Source organism: Seriola lalandi, unplaced genomic scaffold, assembly GCF_002814215.2.
Source record: "Seriola lalandi dorsalis isolate HSWRI2012SDOR001 ecotype SW California unplaced genomic scaffold, Sedor1 jcf7180002054583, whole genome shotgun sequence".
Lineage (NCBI taxonomy): Eukaryota > Metazoa > Chordata > Actinopteri > Carangiformes > Carangidae > Seriola > Seriola lalandi.
In genome coordinates this window covers 1,337,022-1,356,738 of record NW_019525136.1, presented here as the reverse complement: position 1 = coordinate 1,356,738, position 19,717 = coordinate 1,337,022, and the positions used below count along the sequence as shown (strand labels likewise).

General features: G+C 40.9%; 2 protein-coding genes across 4 annotated transcripts in view; both read left to right on the top strand.

Moving 5' to 3' along the window:
• cep192 (centrosomal protein 192) overlaps window positions 1-11,784 on the top strand; it is a 30,386-nt gene extending 18,602 nt beyond the window's left edge. For 2 of the 3 annotated variants that reach the window (XM_087177211.1, XM_023418630.2), the window contains exons 35-52: window positions 334-424; window positions 737-916; window positions 1,128-1,388; window positions 1,596-1,717; window positions 2,813-2,922; window positions 3,203-3,365; window positions 3,569-3,659; window positions 3,831-3,909; window positions 4,116-4,239; window positions 4,466-4,571; window positions 4,675-4,921; window positions 5,128-5,204; window positions 5,490-5,585; window positions 6,084-6,203; window positions 7,349-7,461; window positions 8,008-8,134; window positions 8,870-8,928; window positions 10,250-11,784. In XM_087177211.1, coding sequence (XP_087033337.1) covers window positions 334-424; window positions 737-916; window positions 1,128-1,388; window positions 1,596-1,717; window positions 2,813-2,922; window positions 3,203-3,365; window positions 3,569-3,659; window positions 3,831-3,909; window positions 4,116-4,239; window positions 4,466-4,571; window positions 4,675-4,921; window positions 5,128-5,204; window positions 5,490-5,585; window positions 6,084-6,203; window positions 7,349-7,461; window positions 8,008-8,134; window positions 8,870-8,928; window positions 10,250-10,382 — 2,299 coding nt within the window. In that variant the 3' untranslated portion in view covers window positions 10,383-11,784. The remainder of the gene's footprint in view (window positions 1-333; window positions 425-736; window positions 917-1,127; window positions 1,389-1,595; window positions 1,718-2,812; window positions 2,923-3,202; window positions 3,366-3,568; window positions 3,660-3,830; window positions 3,910-4,115; window positions 4,240-4,465; window positions 4,572-4,674; window positions 4,922-5,127; window positions 5,205-5,489; window positions 5,586-6,083; window positions 6,204-7,348; window positions 7,462-8,007; window positions 8,135-8,869; window positions 8,929-10,249) is intronic. The other variant, XM_087177212.1, reaches the window with a different exon arrangement.
• A 1,820-nt stretch (window positions 11,785-13,604) lies between these two features.
• ldlrad4b (low density lipoprotein receptor class A domain containing 4b) overlaps window positions 13,605-19,717 on the top strand; it is a 230,340-nt gene continuing 224,227 nt past the window's right edge. The window contains exon 1 of the mRNA XM_023418626.2: window positions 13,605-13,728. The gene's annotated coding sequence lies outside the window, so the exon portion shown is untranslated. The remainder of the gene's footprint in view (window positions 13,729-19,717) is intronic.

The following is a 19,717-nucleotide window of genomic DNA, read 5'->3' as shown; positions in this document are numbered from 1 at the left end:
TGGTCCATCTTATTCTATTAAGGTTTGTATAATGTTATTCATGAGAAGGGACAGAGGGTATCTACAGGGAATGTTATTCCTCAGAAGCTATTTCAACATAATGCACAATTTATTTATACTCATTGAAGGGAGGGAAAGTAAAGACGGCAGTAAGACATCTAAATCCCTAAAGAGGCGATGTGTACTTCAAAGGTTTAACTAGATCCAGCTTTGACCTTGCTCTTCTACTCAAATTGTGACATTAAGATGATGACTCTCAATCTCAGAACATCAGTTAAGCAAAGTTTGTCAGAGGTACAGAACTCATGTACTCACATTGCAATTGTTTCTCAGCCAACAGAAGCTGGTTCTAAGGAACAACTCTACCAATGCCACACAGCAGCTACGGTTGCTCATTCGTGGTCAAGACCAGGACTGTTTTCAGGTAGACTATAATTTTTGCATATTTGAAATCAGGGATCTACTGCAAATGTTTGTGATGAACTTCAAAGGTCGTTTTGGTGACTAAACCTTGGCATCTTGTCCGTATTTAATCAGTTTTCTTTGCACAAACAGAACACACTGGTACATGAAGCTGAAAGAGGGAAAAGATGAATTCATTAATATGGCATTCAGGGGTTCAGAGTTATGACCCTTACATTTTGACTTTTCTCATCTGAATGATATAAAACCATGATTGATGAGCCTTCTTTGAGACTGTTCAAATTTGAAGTAAATAAATGTGTTTGTTTCACAGCTCCAGAGTATGTTCAGTCCAGAGGAGCGTCTGACCCGACATGGGGAGCTGTCCATCCGTCCCCGAGAGGACGTGGCCGTCCACCTGCTCTTTGCTCCCACCAGGGTGGCCTCCATGTTGGCCAAGTTGGAGATCAAACAGTCTGGAGTCCGGCCTTCACAGCCAGGGGTCAAATTCACTGTGAGGATGTGACCATTTTTGTATTTCACTGCTCTTTTCTTTCTCTGTAGTTATCAGTTTCTTTGCATTTCTCTCTCATCCTCCTGATAAATTGTCACACTTTTTTCTCCCCTTGTTTTATTTACTGTCACTTTGCTATGTTGTCCATTTTTCCTTTGAATATGAATGAATGGCTATAGTTTAATTTGTTTTCTGTATTTCCCATCTTCAGATTCCACTGTCGGGCTACGGTGGGACCAGCAACATCATCCTGGAGGACCAGAGGAAACAGGCGGACAGCTATATGGCGACGCTGTCCGACATTGCTGTTGGTCATGTCAGCAAAGTATGTCTATGTGTGAGGAACACCGGCTCCAGAGCGGCCTTCATCAAAGCCATCGCCTTCTCCGATGTGCAGAGGCGATCAGTGTTAGAGCCCTCAGTCATCAGCCTCGCCCCGTCACAGTTTGTGCTGAAGGAGAGGACACAGGAGGTAGGAGAGTGGATACAAGTGGATATAAGTCACTCTTGTACAGTACAAGATTCTCTGATGTCTTAATGTACAAGACACAGTAACTGATGCAGTCAGATATAAGGAGACAGAGAGGGGAAAATTAAATGTTAATAATGACTGTGCTTCAGTTTGGCTTTCTTGTATATGAATAGTTGTGGGGTTTTTTTTGTGTGCATTTGTTTTTAGGTGATAACTGTGCTCATGAAGTCCACTCAAAGGGAACAGAGCCTGTGTCAGTCAGCCAATGCACTGCTGGCTACTGTCTGTCTGTTCTGTGGAGATGAGGTCTCCAGGCAACAGTACAGAAGGTGAGACCTTTTTAGTTGAGCTTAATAAAGTTGATTTGTTTATTCCTTGTAAATAGTGATATTGTTGGCAGGTATAGACAGTGGCTCTAGGTAGTAGATGAACTGTCCTTAAAGGCCCTGGAAACCTTTCCTCATCCAGTGTCTTATGAGCTACATGAATAGTCTCCTGCCAATGACAGAGCCGTTTCTTTCACAAGAGATTTCTGTTGCTGTATTTTTGTCTGCTCTCCTTACTGAAGTGGGTGGAGTGCCATTGAAAAAAGGTGATGTCATATGCTTAGTAATGATAATGTTTTCCTAAAGAATAATTTTATAATTCTTATTGAATCATAAACTGTTAATGTTTTTTAGAAGAATACTTTAAGCCTTTCAAACCTAAGTTTTCAGGGGCTTTAAGAACAGTTTGATTCACAGTGAATATTTCCTGTTTTACTACCATTGTTGAATGAATTTCTGGACTGCAGCGATTTATTGTCACTGAATGTATTAATGTCACTTTGCTGCAGCATGAAAGTACTCTTCTGTGCAGCAACAGCCAATTAAAAGAAAAGAAGGAACAGACTCTACTTATTACCTTAATATTAAGTCACTTGAAATCATTTAAAGTGCCACCAGCCAGGACTAAAAGTCTGTTGAATTCACATGTAGAGCTGGCACTGACAAGTTTTGTTTGTAAGTTTTTCTTTCTTTAAATCATTAGCATTGTGCTCATATGAGACCTCTAACGTGAATCAACTTTACTACTGTGTAAGAGTCCACTGTTGTCTTTGAACAAATCAGTGCTGGTCTTTTAGGAGGTTTAACAATAAAAACAACACACAGGAACTAGAAATGTTGACATTTATCAGAGAAAAAGCAAAAGAGGAAAGTCATTTTCTTTACTACCAGCTTTCCATAGCAGTTAAACACAAAGCAATGTCTGTGTGATATTTGCTGCCTACATATGATTTGTATACTGTGCTATAGTTTCAAAAAACATATATTGTGAATAATTAAGTTCTGATGAAGTTTATAGGTCTTATTGCAGATGGCTATGTTTTTGTGAGAAAGCGGCTTTTGTTCCCTCTTCAGTGTGTTTGTGTTTTCTTCTTTCAGATTGCTTCAGAGCAAACCAGAGGCTGCACGGAAAGCTCTGTCTGGAAACAGCCTGCTGAAAAACATTGACTTTAATGAGAAGTTCCTGGGAGAAGAAAATGTTACAGAGAGTAAGACAGTGTTATCATGCTGGGATAAGATCTGTTTGGTCTCTGCTTTAAACAGAGAATGTAGTTAAAATGGACTGTTATGAGGATAATATCGAAATAATGTGTGATTTGTTGTTTGTTGTACCTATCTCACCCATCAGTTGGTAAAAATAAGGATGGTGGACAGTAAATGTGTTTGAGTTTGTTGAAAAGTTAATTTTCTTTTATTCTTAAATATGTTGGTTGTTGGATACATGCCTAACATTTCTGTGTTTGACTGATGATTTCGCTTCTCCTATAGCCTACGACCTGCCCCATCGGCCCAATGAGGCCCACATCTTCTATGGCAACATGAGTAAGGTGGTGGTGTCGCTGCTGGGAAGTACGAAGAGCACAGACTGTGATGGGAGTGACCATACTGAGCTGCAGCTGCCCCGTGCTAGACACGATTCAGAGACTGACAGGTACGGCCCTCAGTGTTACCAACGCAGTGTAATATACAAGGACCTGGCTCATCTAAATCGCAACCTTCTGAATTTACAGCTCGACATTTACACTCAACACAAACACAGGGATTCAAATATGTTGCAAAGTGTGTCCTTCATAATAATAGTGCTAAGTGTGATTGAACACAATGCATACTTAGTTGTTATTATGTAATTCCCAGTGGTTTGGCCAATGGCAGTGTGTCTCTGGATGTGCTGCCAGTCAAGGGTCCTCAGGGTCCAGCACTGAGAGTGACAGAACCCACCATAAAGGTACCAGAAGCTCTCTTGTGTGAACGTTAATTGTTTCTCGCCATGAGTGTTTGTTTCAATTCATTCTGGTTTTTGTTTGAGTTTTACAAAAAAAAAAAAAAAAAATATATATATATATATATATATATATTTATTTATTTTCACAAGGTAAAGGTCTTTTTGCTCCCTCAGGCTTCAGAGCCATTACACAGGCAGTCTGAGTCCTGGACCATCCATCCAGAACAGCTCGTCCTCACAACTCCTACCATCAGTGAGTGGAATCTAGATTCTGAAAAGCACATCATGATGTGAACTTTTATCACCTTAGCTTTGAATTCTGCAATAACATTAATGCTTCACATTTTGAGTGTAGTTGGTGAAGCAACTCCAAACCATAACTGAGTGACTCTGCACTGGAATCAAACATTGTATGCAGCTAGCAGCCCACATTTTGGTGATGATGATGTTGTTTTTCAGATGGTGCAGCCACCACCAGTCAGATTCAGATCCGGAACAATACATCCAGAGAGCTGAGCTTTGATTTGTCCTGGCCTGCTCACTGCCTCACCATCACCCCTCAGCACGGAGTCATCGAGCCTCAGTAAGAATACACTTGGTTGTTCAGTAAAAGATGTGGTCGATTAAGTAAACGTTTGCATTAAACATACACTAAATGTTTTGGACAGTTTAATTTTGTGTATGTGTGTAACTGTTGCAGCTTAGTCATCACAGCTTCACAAGATGAACAATACAGGAAGGTCGAATCATGATCTATGTATCTTAAATGAATCCATTTTACTCTTTTTACTTAATCTTTGTTGTCCAAGGTGCCACTTGCAGATTTTGATCAGCCCCAACCCCTCACTAGCAAATAAATCTGCCCTGCTGCCATGGAGTGGACAGGTTTATGTCCAGTGTGATGGTCAACAGAAGGTATGAAACACACAGGACATACTGCAACTTTTTGAGCAAATGTTATCTTGGATTGTGAGAACTTAACATGAGCTAAACGTGTGCAATGTGACCACTGGTTCAGTTTATTAAGGTCCAGATTCGTCAGGACCTGGCTCTGGATGTGTCCACAGCCCCAGCGGATAGGACACTGTCAGCCCTGCCTCCTCTCGCTGCCACCCCTGTGCTGCCTGGAGCCAGGCTCAACACTAAGTCCTCACTGTCCCTGCAGAACCCACAGACCCCACAGACCCCACAGACACCTCAGGCCCCGGTGGATATCAGCAGCAAGACCATCATCTTCCCCACCACTCCCTCAGGGGAAACATCAGGTAGGGAGGTGACTAACCAGTGTACATCTACAATAAGTTTTAGTGTGAAATACTTTCCATACTATTTGTCGTCTGTATGCACAGCACTGTGTGTGTGTGTGTGTGTGTGTGTGTGTGTGTGTGTGTGTGTGTGTGTCGTGTGTCCGTGTCCGTGTGTCGTGTGTCCCGGTGGGAGACTCAAACTCTCCGTTGCTCCTGTACTTCAGAGGCCCAGCTGGAGGTGCAAAATGGGGAAGAGGAAGTGAGGTGGTACCTGTCTTCATTTGCCCCTCCATACGTCAAGGTGCCTTTTATTTATGATCTCTCTCCTCTGTCAACTCTTTTGTCCTGACTGCTGCTTTTCTGTTTTTCCTCTCTTTATCTCCCTCTATATTGAACAGATGCTTTGACTGCTTTACTGTTTATTAGTTTTTGTCTCATTGAAGTTTCTAGTGTAGCTAACATCTTTTCTTTTGTCTCATGCCTCACTTTGGTAACAAGTTGGTTCTGTTGATTTTAATCTTGTGGTTTTGACCGTTGTGTGATAGCAGTGACTCATGTCAAGATGTGGTCCCTTGTCTTTCCTCAGGGGGTTGACAACAGTGGAGATGTTTACCGGGCCACATATGCTGCTTTCAGATGCTCCAGGGTCTCGGGAACTCTGGGAGCACACGAGAAGATGCAGGTAGTCACTCACGTCCAACTGGACTCAATGCTTATATTTAGAGCAAGTCATTGTAAAAGGACGTGACAGGATTTACCATAAATATTTTGTGTTCCTGGGAGAACGATCTCATGATACCCACGATATTTAACTGAGCTGCTGACCGTGACAAAAGACTGAGATTTTTGTCACTAGTGTTTCCTCTCAGAGGAACAGCACTTCTTATTTGACATGCACTGCAAACCCGAGAGACCAATGCGAAGAAAAGAATGTAAGCAAAACAGTACCTGGGCTTTATTGTGAATCACTGTTTTTACAATCTCCTATTCCATATTTGTCCCTTTAAATCTCTGGTTGTGTATATTTGCAATTTCAAAACATGTTTTGTTTTTTTCTTTTTGATTGGTTTTGCTGTCAAGTTTGGTCTTTCTAGAGGTTGGCCTCTAAGAACATGTGTGAGGATAAGAAGCATTTTATACAGTTAAAAGAATTCTTCCAATGATTTTCTTGATCTCTCAGGTGCCAATTACTTTCCTGCCCAGAGACCGAGGGGACTATGCACAGTTCTGGGACTTGGAGTGCCACCCGGTGTCTGAGCCCCAGCAGAAAACTAGAATCCGCTTCCAACTCTGTGGCACTGTGAGGACTCGCTTATTAGTTTTGTGGTTATTAACTTGGTCTTGGATTCACACACTATACTGGAACAAATGTACAGGCGCAAGTTGGGCTTCTGTAGTGGAGCAGTTGCACTGGAAAAGACATTGTTCACTTTTTTTCCTGATAGAAGTTTAATTTTGTCCAGATAATACCTGATAATAGCCAATTAGTCACTATAATTTTTGTTTTGTTGTTCTCTTAAAATGGTCACAGTATCATAACTGTTCTCTTAACTGTGCTTTGTCTAAACCTTAATGAAGTACATTTCTTTTACTTCTGCAGTTTTTCATATTGTTCTGGCAGCAGGAAAGCATAAAAACTTCCAAGTCTACATTATACTAGCTTTTATTGACCATTTTATCAGACATTTTTAACAACAAATAATTATTCACATTGACAAATGAACTTGTTTCACTCTCAAACAGCTCACTGAGCTGGTTTGTCTTTGAGCCACATGGGCATAGCTCACTTTAAAGCAATGCAGTGTGTCAGTACCTCCATTACCTATTAGTAAATTAGCATGTATGGTTGTACCTTAACTATGGGCTTGTAGTGTTAGTGACAGAATTAACAAATGAGAAAAGTGGGTTGTGGGATGGGAAGAAAAGCCACCCTGCTGAGATGGGCCTGCGGGCTTCGCATGTCTGCCGCTTTAATGTGAAGTGTTTTGACAGACCCAGTTAACTTAAGAGCATACATACACAGCAAGTGGGTGTCAGATAGATGCCTCCACTTAAGTAGGTTAAGTGGCTATGATGGTAGTGTTTTTGTTATTGTTGTTGTATTTCTTAGATGCAGTTACAGTGGAGTGCTAAATTATTCATCAGTGTTAAATGCTAATCTGTGACTCCAGTTTGGAAAACTTGGATTTGGTGTCATACCCCTCAGTCTGGTGTTGAACTGAATATGTGTGATCCATTTCATATTATGTTATTTAAAATATGAACATGAGTTTTAAGTAGAAATGTTTGTCAGCATCAATAATAAAGTCAGGCGGAGGGTGTTTCTTCTCCATTGTATTTTACTAACCGTTGGTTCTTAAGTAGTATGAAGATGGCAGCCATGTTTCTTTGCACATCAGGAGCTTACTAGCTAAGATCCTAAAGTTTTGATCCGTGTATCTAAAGGGAATAAAGTCTGGACCAGTGGAGGGACGACAGGAAGGAGACCACTCTCTGGTGAAAACAGAGCCCAGTGTCAAGACCAGAAGGAGAGCTGAAGCCTCAGCTGGCAAATCCAGGTAAGACCTCCTGAGCTAAAACTAAACATGCACATGACCCTCACCAAGATCTGTAGGAAAAATTAGAAGCCAGTGTACGAGATATCAGAATAACTGGACTGACCAGAGAGTATGTCATTTATCTTTTGTAAAGGAAGCTCAGTTTGGAATTTAAGGCACCGCAACATCCAGTCTGGGATATTGCTGCGATTTAATCTCCTTTCTTTTTCCTGTCATCTCTCAATAGTGTGGGACATAAAAATGCCCTTAAAAGACAATAAAAAGAAATAAGAATTAGATGCACTCGTAATGCATAAAATAAATGGATGGTTATAGAATTTGTGGCTTATTGAATTATCTCCAGTCATCCTTATGAGATTGAATTCTCGCTCCAGTACTTTATGTATAAAGATCATTCAGGTATTGGTTTTCAAAATTGCCACTATTTTAGCTCATTAAAAAACTTGAGTTTAATGTTCTATATGTTTTGTTCTAGAGTAGATATCTCATCTTCTGATGGTAATTATCACGCTTCCTGTTTAAACTGGCACAATTTATAATTCTCAGCCAGGAGGAGGCCCTGCGGAGGGGTGTCTATTCTCCTCAGGATCTGTACACCTTCCCAGCCACACGGGTGGGGGAGTCCAGCTCTCTGAAGGTCAGCATCCGCAACAACTCGTCCAACGCGCATGAGGTGAGGCATGCCTTATTCCTATCAAGACACAGGAAGGAACCTGAAGGAGAGTGAAATACAGTATATACAGACATACCTATTAGCAGCATTATCTATTCCAGAGAAGATGAGCTGTCAGAACTAAAGCCAGGAGCTCTATAAAAGAAATGGAAGTCTTTTTGTTAATTTTAGCTGCTTCCGTAGATGAGATTTTTAACAGTGCAGATTGGGCGGACCGGTGACAAATTAAAGGAAAAACCTGAAAACTGAGTGGAGAAACAGGATGACAAGGACCCCATCCACAGGGCACAAGGGGTCACTGAATAATTTTGAGTGTGAAAATGATGTGAATCATATGCTGTGGCCTTCACAGTCACTAGATCTCAACCCAGTTGAACACCTATGGAAGATTTTGGGATGATGTGTTAAACAGCGTGAGGGAACCTGGAACAAATGAGGGAATATGTTTTGGAAGAACCAGAAACTTGTAGAGTCAATGTCAAGGAGCACTGAAGCTGTTCTTTTGGCATGTTGCTGGCCCAACACCTGAAGACACTTTATGTTTGTTTCTCCTTTAATTTGTCACTCACCTGTAGCTCACATTGTATACACTGTTATTCCATATTGTTAATAGAAATTTGCATGATTGTCTTTTATTTGTGCTGAACGAGAAATGTAATAACAACCCCTAACAACTGTGACTGTGCTGTGCATGGATTTGATATTTGATGTCTGGCTTCTCTAATTGACTTGCAGCTGAAATTTGTAAACTGTAAGGAGCCCTTCCACATCAAGCATTCCAAATATTCCCTGAGGTGAGTCCAGAGGTCATTATGCCTGACAGAAACTCTCTATTCTGCACCTTTTGATAGTAGCCAGGGGGCACACCTCTCAGTAATCTTTATAATGACTGCATAGCTCTGTGGTTTCTTCTTACTGTGCTCCACTTTTTTGTTGTCTATTGTTAGAGAAGCTTCTACACTGGAACTAGGGCTGCACGATATGCAAAAAAAATCATTAGGAGTTATTTTGGCAGATATTGCAATATGTGATTTCAGTTGGAATGGTCGTTTTTGCATTTTCATTTTCACTGAAATTTTTTTTAAATGATGACAATGATGTGATTTTTTTGTTGGTCTTGTACCAAACAAACATATTCCTTTATGTCTGGAGAACATGATTTGAAGGCCAGGGCGTCTCTGTAGCACCACAACACTTATGGTGCTAACAGTGCACAACAATGTGACACATTTTACCTTTATCAAAAAATTGCAGCTCCTGTGATTTGGATGTTGCACATGGCCATATTGTGATTTGGATTGTATTTCGATTAATTGTGCAGCCCTAACTGGAACTAAGTAATATGTATTAATGTTTAGTCAAAACATGCTCTGATGTAACTTAGTCTGTGTAACATTTTCCCATTGCTCACTATGGGAGGTCCTGTGAGATGTTGGGACCTGGTGGATGATGTTTCTATATACGGTGCACACTTGAGGCCCGAGGAGTGCTGATGTTTTGCCTTGCTAAGGCCTTTGGGAGGGGTTGCCAGACCACAGGTACTAGCTGTGCTGTGCTGTGCTGTGCTCTGTTGGTGAGGGACTCTGCTCAGAGTGGGCAGAACATGTGTTTTTGTGTTGTTGTTTTTTTTAATCAGAAAAACGACATACGCTAAGAGTTGTATAGGAAAAAAAATACATATTGTAACTGATTTACCTCCTCTACAAAAATTAAGCCCTCTCAGATGTATGTCGTGACATTTTTGTCTCCAATGTTGCTGAAGCTGACCCAGTCCTACAGTAGATGTGTGGTGTGCAGTGTGTGGGTTCATTGTAGCCTTGTGGTGACCCCAGCATGCTGAGGCTCGTATCATGCACTCTCATGTCCACATCTACACTAAACACAATGCACACACACTGTCCCATTTATTGTCTGTTTGTTATGCTGTAAAATTGTGTGTGCACATGGATGATTTCTTTTTCCCATACAGTGTTTTAAGATTATAATTTTCGCCGCAGCCTAGTTTGTCATGATTCATATAGTTCAATCCTGAGTATTTGATTTGCTCTTAACATTTCAAATTGAAATAAATGTCTTTTGCCAATTTATCTGTTTAACTTCTTTCTCATCCATTAGATCGCAGCACTATCTGAAGCTACCCGTCCAGTTCAAGCCCAGCACTGCAGGCAGACACGCTGGCTTGCTGCTCATCCAGTCAGAAACAAGTGGAAATCTTGTAATTCAGCTGATCGGTGAGGCATTGCCTTGAATTCACCATCTACCGTCCTACGCCACCTCCTCATGCTGACTGGCTGGCTTTGGGTGGATGCTCTTCTCTGTACTATTCATCATGGCACAGAGGGGAGTAACAGAGGAAAAAGAAAAACTCCACATTGATAAGGATCAATTAAAAGCAACCATGGAGTTAAGTCATTCCTTTTCATCATATTTGGAGATGTAGACTGTAGCTGATGAACTGGAGATGACTGAGGATCTACTGCCAACAACAGCCCCATCTGCCTCTGGATAAGACAGGTGTTTTCAGTTGGCCCATGAAAAATGTTTGTGCCTGAAGCTGAATATTTGGCCTTACTGGCTCACAATTAGTCTGCACCAATCTGGCATTACAGTGAATTAATGATTTATGTCACTTGACTCTGGATCTGGTATTTGCCTTATCCCTAGGTCGTTAACAAGGCAGTATTGTTGTCACCACAGCCTCTGTCAGACAGTAGCAGTACCAGCTGGGCTATGTTCGGGATTACTTGGAGCTGGTCACTCAGGGATGCCTTTGTCTCTTGTTTGGTAACATGACTGCAGGGAAAAGCCATTTTGTCTTGCTGTTTTTTTCCATTTTAGATAGTAGAAATCTGGCCTGGGCAAATTAAGTAATTTCTGTAATTAACCGTAACAAGACCACAGGAGATTTGAGGATTCTGTGTTTTAAGAGTTTTGATTTTCAAAGTTAGGTCTTTCTACATTTCCTAAGATTTTCCTTATCTTCTCTGCTTGTGTGGTTTCTATGGAAATGGCTCCTCATCATGCAGAACCCACCTGGACAGTGGCCTTTGTCAGCACCATGTGTCGAATTCCCAGCAACCTCCAAGACTTGTTCAAACAGTCCAGATGTACTTGATGTAGTCATGATCAGGGAAGCTCAGACCACATTAGGATGGTTAATGATTGTTATTACATGCTTTAAGAGTTTCCTCTGGTGGGGTTTGTGTTCGGTAGCTTGCCAGGCCTGCTTAGTATGGTTACCATGGTAAAACAGTGTTAATTACAGTTCAAGTCACAGAAAATTAGCACCACATTTCCTCTTTTGGCTCTGGGGCAAATGGCCAAAATTGCTTGGGGGTGTTGGATTCACATCCATAATCATTTTTTTGTAACTGGAATGACATGGGAAAACTTCATCGGAGATGTGTTGTTAACCTGTTAGATGCCACACATTGGGACAACACAATGAAAAACACTAGTGTCGAACAATATTTTCATGCTTGTATAAAGTAAGTTTTAATATGAAGGCTGTATGTTTTCACAGGCTGCACTCAACATGAACTGACAGCTATCCTAACATACTTTCATTTACAATTTGCACATGCTTCATATAGTTTATTATATAATATATTGTTCTATGTACACATTTTAAATAAAGTTTGTGATAAATAGCTTTGCCTCCTTCAAGGTCCCTGAAAGTTTTTTGAGGGTTTAAGTAAAAAAAACATTCATTTCCCTTCCTGTTTCCCTTCCTAGCTCAGAATGGGGATACAGTCAATTAGGTCCACTATAGAGAATCTGCATATCTATAATCTATATTATATACATATTTTTTTTCATTAATTCAACCTTATTCATACAGGGGGTCAAATGAAAACATGTGTTTTATAAAGGTGGCTCAAAGGCAGGTCTTGTGGATATACCTGTCCTGAACAAATCATCAAACTGAACAAGGATCAGTGTGTTTCACAAAGCTGCTTTGGAGCAGATGTGAACAAACTTAAACTCTGGTCTCTTCACAGTGAAGAAAACAGACATGTTAAGACAAAGCTGCAATGTTTGTTTCAGCAGATCAGCACATATGAAACTTAATATGAAGAGTAAAATAAACAGGAAATGGATGAGTTTTGGTTACACGTAGAGATGAGCTCAAATCAGCTGGCTTAGCTCAGTGCTTGCTGCATACTGTTATTATGACATTGTGGGTTTAATGTGAGTCAACTTTGGTGATGAGACTCAACATAGATGTAAAAGATGGGGGATATCACCATGGTAACCTATTCAGCAGGTTTACATCAGAGCATCAGATCAAAAATTGCCAACAGCCCGACTACTGGCCAATCGGATCACTGAGAAAACTGAGCCATCATTCTTACAGGATCCCATCATAGACAAGAGTTTACAATCAGTGACAAATATTAAAGGGCAACATATTTTTATAGGTCATGTTTTAAAACTTCTAACCAACGGAGGATAGTTTACCACACTGAATAACTACTTAATTACTTTATCATCAATAACTAAATTACTTTATTATAGCTGAATTTTAATTGCACAAAGATTCTCTTTCACTTTTCCTTTTCACTATTATCCCATCACCGCAGCTGAGCATAACATGAGACTGTATGGAATTAAAATAAGGGGACAATATACCCTTGTCTTATATAAGAAAAATCATCCACTGCTCAGTATTTCCCATGATAATAAATGTCTAAAAGTAAGTCTGGCTTACTGAAATAAACCTGAATAGTAATCTGGCTTTATGAAACAACCCTCAGTTCATTCATTTGTACTGGCACAGATTTGACTGTTTTACCCCCACAATATGAGGTCAGCTGAGTCAGTGCCACTTTAAAAAACCTCTTAAAAACCTATAGACCGTCATTTTTATCAACCTTTTTCTAAATGACTCTCCAGTAGTTTTGTAGTTTTATAAGATAAGATATTCCTGTATTAGTCCCACTGTGGGGAGATTTGCTGTATTACAGCAGCAAAGTGGACAGTAAAAAGAAAGAAAAACTGCAAAAATGATGATACGAAATACTTAAAAAGATGAATAATTTATACAATTAAATACTTCAATTATATAAAAACCAAAAAATAGTAGATTAGTGATATTGCACATGGTGAATTGTCAGTCTTATCTTTGTTTTATTTGTCTGTTTGTTCACTCACATGGTATTATTATATTTTCTCTGCACTCATGAAGCATCTTGTAGCTCTGGTTTTAAAGTTACTTATTGATAATAACATCTGTCCTACTGAAGTTATCTGCCTTAGAACAGATGATAGAGGAACCACCTTAATAAACTGATACCAACACTGAGTGCATCTGATCCCAAACTGTGTCACCTCTGAAAACAGTGAGGCATTATACTTTTAGGCCAGTTTGTGCTCGGGCTGTTATATGGACTGGGACCTGCATGTGTCGCCAAAGCTTCACCCACAGCCCGGCTGTCAGCAGCATGTACTGTACAGTAAGGCAGCTGGGCTTTATTTTGCTTCCCAGACTGGAAACCGCTGTAGTGCAGTTGGACTTGACGTCTGGCAACACAACATCACAGACTTTGAAAAAGCAGACACGGCGATTTAGCACGTTAGCGACTGCATAACAGGTAGGATGCCTGTGACATTTTCTTAGTTATTTTTTGCACACTGCTGTATTTTTAATTTATAACGGTTGAGTCGTAGGCGGCTGGGGGAATGTTCTGGTTATGCTAGCCGCTGTGGCTAAACGCTAGTCAGGCTGTCCGGTGTTGGGTCTGACTTTGGGCCAGACGGTGGAAGTTGCAGTTTAGAGTTGGAGCTGCTTTCTAAGCTGCGCCAGACAGCAGCTAAGCTAATACGGCTAAGTTAGCTGCAAGCCGGCTAGCCGTGGCTCCCATCAATCATCCGCACGGGGCCACAGTACCAGTCCGCTATGTCTGCATCCCTGTAGGGTAACACTGCCTCTCCCACAGACCGTGACCTCCGTGATTGCTGTAACATTTATCACTGAGCAGAGGCAAGGAGATGTTTATCTGTCTGGCAGGTGTGTCGTTAGCTGTCCTGCGCTGTTTCATCTGAAGAACAAGCTAGCTGGAAAGCTAGATTTTAAATCTTACACCCTGATCCGGCGCCTTTGGCCACCCAACTTTTTATGCAAATGAGACACGCGGTGCATATGATGAAGAGGTGTCACCAAGTAGCTTCATCTGGGATGAGCTGGTAGAGAGTTGTGTGGAGCACTGTAGGGTGGGGTGAGGACCACAGTGGGACAGTGAAACGTCATCAACATTCATCCATAAACATCCTCTCACCATCAATTAAAAACTAAACCCCCACATCACACATTTTCCCCCGAAAAACATGAAGACAGATCCTCTCCTCATTCTCATCATCCTCCTCCTCCTCCTCCTCCTCCTCTTCCTCCTCCTCATCATCATCTTTAAGACTAAGAAGATAATGAGGGTTAAACAAACATACACATCATTCATAGGGATGCACTGTTCTAAAGATGACCCTGACACTTACTATAGACACGTCAAAGTTATGTTAATGAGTGATCTGTTACCCTTTACTAACAAATCTGTCAGCTCATTTTTCTTTAATTCTCCTTCCTCTTTCATTCATTTTTGTTATTCATTCTGAATATAAATGACTTTACAAGTAAATTGATGGGATGAGAGACATTCTGAGTGCTGACATATAGTACAACAGCACTGGGACTTTTAACTACATGTATCACTCTGCTTTACAGGTGTTCTATCAAGCGTTAATTCATGTTACATTACTGTTTTTTATATATATGAATATATTTCCAGAAATAACATTTGAGTTAAATGATGTATGGTCAGAAGAGGATGAAGGGTAAGGTAACGTATAGATAAAGTAGCAAGCTAGTGTGCAGGTCAGGAAAATGTTTATGTGTTGCTGAGCAACAGTCAAGTTGCGGAACTATCTTTGTTGGTGTAGCCAAATAATTGATGCAATAAACAAATCATAATCTGTTGTTGCCTGCAGGCCATGACCGAGTTTCAGCCGTGCTCATATTCAGTATCACTCCCTCTCCTGTGATGTTGCTTAAATAATGACCACTATAAATTGCAGACCCATGGCTCAAAGTTTCAGACTGACTCAATCTTATAAAAGTATTGATCTGTATGTGACACTGTAAAGTAGCTGAGCGCTGCGTTGTCTGATTGTTGTATTCCAGCACTGATTGTGTTTACGTTAATTTGATTATGCACCTCTGTTCTCTGTGTGAGCTGCATGAAGGTGCAGGAGGTTTTCTGTGTAGGTCTGGTAGAGAGAATACAAGTGCTTGCCTGGGGTGTTGTTTTGTTCCTTAGCTGGCTGGCTGTACAGACGCCCTCTCTCTGGCTACCCTGCCTCTGCTTCGTCCTGAAGGTTTCACTCAGGAATCAACAGATGAGGGAGAGTCCTCCAAGGTCTGAGGCACTGTTTTCAAGTATTGGTTGCCAACGTTTTTTCACATCTTGTCTCTGTTTAATTGTCTATGATCCCCACCCTCCCCAACGCACACACCCTCCTCCCTTTCTGTGTCATTCACACGCTCTTTCTCTCATGTATGTACTTTGCTCAGTTCTGACACAAACCCTATCCTTAGTGGAGCCTGGATGCTTGTGTTGGAGTGATTGGCTGTGGCAGCAGAGTAGTGTCGGTGGCTGGTGCAGGATCTGCTGCATGTTTTCTGCCTGCTGCCACACTGACAAGTTGAGCTGTGCAAGTAAAGCTTGTTAAGTTGGGTTCAATAAAAGGACACCTGTGCTTAATGATGAGTTACAGTATTAAGGGAAAACACTGTTTGCTTTCTGTGCCAATCCTCTGTATGTTGACCCTTTTCTATACTTTATTTCTGGCAGCGTTTGCACAGACAGTACAGTCCAGCAGGTATCATTTATTTTTGTACAGCATGAAAGATATCAGATATGAAGTTCCCTCAGCTTGATAATCCATTACAGTAAACTGAAAGCTATAATTTATTATAATGGAGCAGAGAATGAATCCAATTAGTTCATTATTTATCCAATGTTAGATAAATAATGTAAACAGATTATTTCATTATGCCGAGTCACATGCATTCATCTACTATAAACATGCACCTTCAGAGTCCCTTCAGGACTAAATCATTCTCTTATTTCCTGTTTGGATGAGTGAAGTGAGGGGGCATGGCATGCATGTTATGTAAACAGGATGTTGACAGTCTGTCATTTATGGTGATTACGTCATCCTTAGTCATCTAGACTGTTGCCTGTAGACTGTAAATACTATTGGACAGTTTGCTGTGACATCATCCGTTTCTTTTTCTTGATCGCTCATTGTCAGTTTGACTGATAAATATTGAGCCTTTAAGGCAATCACTGGACAAACACAACCTATTCTATTACTTGCAGCTAAATTACTTTACAAGAATACATTTGAATTGTATGACATCAGTTATTGAGACCAGTTTATTCTGTCTGGATTTTCTAAACTTGCTTTGACCTCTGTGTATGTTATGAAGTAATGTTTTGATGGGGGGGGGGGTCTGTGTTTTGCAATACACATTTCTGCTGCCAGTTTCATGCTATACCACTGATTGACAGTTGATGGCAGTAATATGCCAAGAAACTATGTGCCAGGAAAGGCAGTGAAGAAGACTCCACAGTGCACCTTTAATACTTAGTAAGAAGTTGAATTGTGCTTTAACACATTGTGAGCAGAGGTGCACTTGCTTGCCTTGCACATTTTATCGTCCCATCTATGTCTAGTGAGGCTAGGTTAAATATGGTTGAAATCAAAAGTACGACATATGTAAAAGGGCTTTGTATTGTGATTGGTATATATACATATGCTTTGCATCAGACTCCCCTAAGGCACTGCAGAGAACACACAGAGGGCGAGCGCTCTGTTTTTTTAAGGTCAGCCCTGTGCGCAGGCTAAACTGCAAAGATAGAATCCATTAATACATAAGTGAATAAAAACCATCAAGTCATAAAATAAAAACTAAGAGGGAAAGTTGAGGAGAAAGTCGGGGAGCAGGCCGGGTGCATTATTGGCTACAGTAATGTGTTCTCGTCTACCAGGTTGAGCTGTGTGTCTGCTTCACACAGCTCACTGTACAACTGCTTCTCAGAGCCAGACGTCTGTGTCCATCTGTCTGTTTGTATTTCTGTCTCTTTGTTCGTACTAGCCTGTGTGTGTGTGTGTGTGTGTGTGTGTGTGTGTGTGTGTGTGTGTGTCTGACTGACTGTAACTGACCGTCAGTCAATGCGTGTGTACTGCGAGCGCACGCATGTGTGTTTCACCCTTTGCCAATTAGCGGCTTCTCACCTCCCGAGGCGAGAGGCTGAGTGTGTGTTAGACAGAGGAGGAAGACTTGATGGGGCTTGTCTGCCGCTGACAGCTCAGCCTTAACCTGAACTCTCTCTCTTTCTCTCTCTCTCACACACACACACACACACACACACACAGTCTGCACATTGAACTCCAGCTCACACGCACACGCACACAGCCAGGACGTGAGCTCTTGTCAGTTGTTGATAATACAGCCTTGTCTGTCTCTGAGCCGATGTGATGCGCCAAAATTTGACAGTATTGTGTTGGTGGAGCAAAGGCGCGAGACGGGCAAAGACGAGTGCCAGTCTGCACCACAGTATGTGTGTCTTTGTCTGGATTGTGCTCTTGGGAGTGTGTGTGTGTGTGTGTGTTTGTATGTATAAATACACTGTCTGTTATTGTGTGTCCTCTGAAACTGCTGTGTTTGTGACTTTATGGAGGGAAAATCATGTAAAAAGTATGATATGTGGAAGAGCTGCAGTGACAAGTGTGTACACAAGAAACACAATACATCTCATTCATTGGAACTTTTTTCTTCATGTGGTCATCCTATGCTATGTTATCAAGATAAATTCATTCTATTACACAGTTGTCTGAGTCTAATCTGCTTTACAACAACTTGCTTTTTTAACATCTCCCTTCCAGTCTCTTTTTGGCCGGAACCATCATCTTACTGAGTTCTGACTGAATACATTCGAAAATGTTGTGTTCATCAAATGGAAGATCAAAGTTCAGCATGAAACCCTCTGATAAAAGCTGTGGTTTTATTTTTAACCCCAGTTGGCACAACATAATAAGTTGATCAAAGAAAACTTATTTGCCAAAACATGGTATATTTTCTGAGCTACCCTGCAGAAATCACAGCAATGAGGTGCATATTCTGTGTGAAAATGAATCTCAGACGTTCAGTGAACGCAGCCAACAGCCTCTCGGAGAGATCTCTGTTCAGCTTTTCAGGACTGCAGCCAGTTTGACGCAGCAATCTCTGTTTATCTCTAGTTGATATTTCACAGGGTTTGCAAATTGTTTGCTAGATTTTAAGTATATTTACAATATATTTATATTTTTTTCTTTTCTTTATAGAAATATTTCTTTATAGAAATATTGTAATATATAACCAGCGGGAGGTAGCAATGCACTAAACCGTGCCTAGTCTGCCAGAAAGAAGAAGAAGGAGACTCACCACAGGCTTTGTCATCATCAGCCTGTGCCAGCGAATCATCTGGAAAACATGAGAGCCCATGCTGCTTCGTGGGGAAATGAAGAAACGGCTGAAAGTGCTGCATACACGACGAGGAGGAGGAGTTGGTAAAAAGACCAGTGTAACTTCCATTACATGGAAAATGGTTTGGTTATAAAAAGTCAGACAACAAGCAGAAAATGATAATCCGCAAATCATGTTGGACGACAGTAGTTTGCAAAGGCGCGGTACGAGCAATCTTTTCTATCACCTCGATGAAAACACATTCTGGAATATGAGAAAAGCGAAAACGAATCGTCCACAAACGTCAAGTGAATCCAACTGCAGTGGGAAGTAAAAGGTGGCTGCAAATCACACATCACTTCCTCTGGCATTTTTCAAAAGCTGTCCTTAGGAGACAAAAAAAATCAGTGGTGGACTGACAACATAAGAAGTAACATAACAAAAGCCATCAGTGTTCTTGTGTGAGGACATGCTTCCCTCTGGAACCAGTTGACAGAACAGGCCTGAAAGACATGATCAAAGCCCTGGATCCAAGAGGCCGCTAAAACCATACGGTGATGTCAGTGAGCAAGTGGAGAAAGAACTACACACTATGCAACTACCAGTGAATTCCCCTGATGACTACTGGGGAATTGACTTCCCAAGGGAAGCGCTGGAGTCATGGAGGCTTATAGAAGAATGGCGGTGGCACTTCACGGCTGGACGAGACTGCAGTGCTTTGGCCACAGGCTTCACCTCGCCTTTGGTAGGTCAAAAGAGGAGTGTCAAAATATGTGTTCTGTCTTATAGTGCATGTTTTTGATGAACTTGCACATAGTTTAAGTTTCTAATACATACAGTGTTGCCAGTTCACACTTTAAAAAAAAAATAGCTCAAAGTTCAATTCATACAGATGAAAATCAACTAGTTCATGTTCATTTGTTCGTTTTAAAAGAAAAAAAATTGATTGCTATTCTTTTTCAATAGAACCTCCTTCTACCCATCCATCACCAGCGCCAAATCATTGCCACTCCCAAACTAAATCAATTATTGTACACCACTGACACAGACATTAGTTACATTTAAAATCCATATATAAA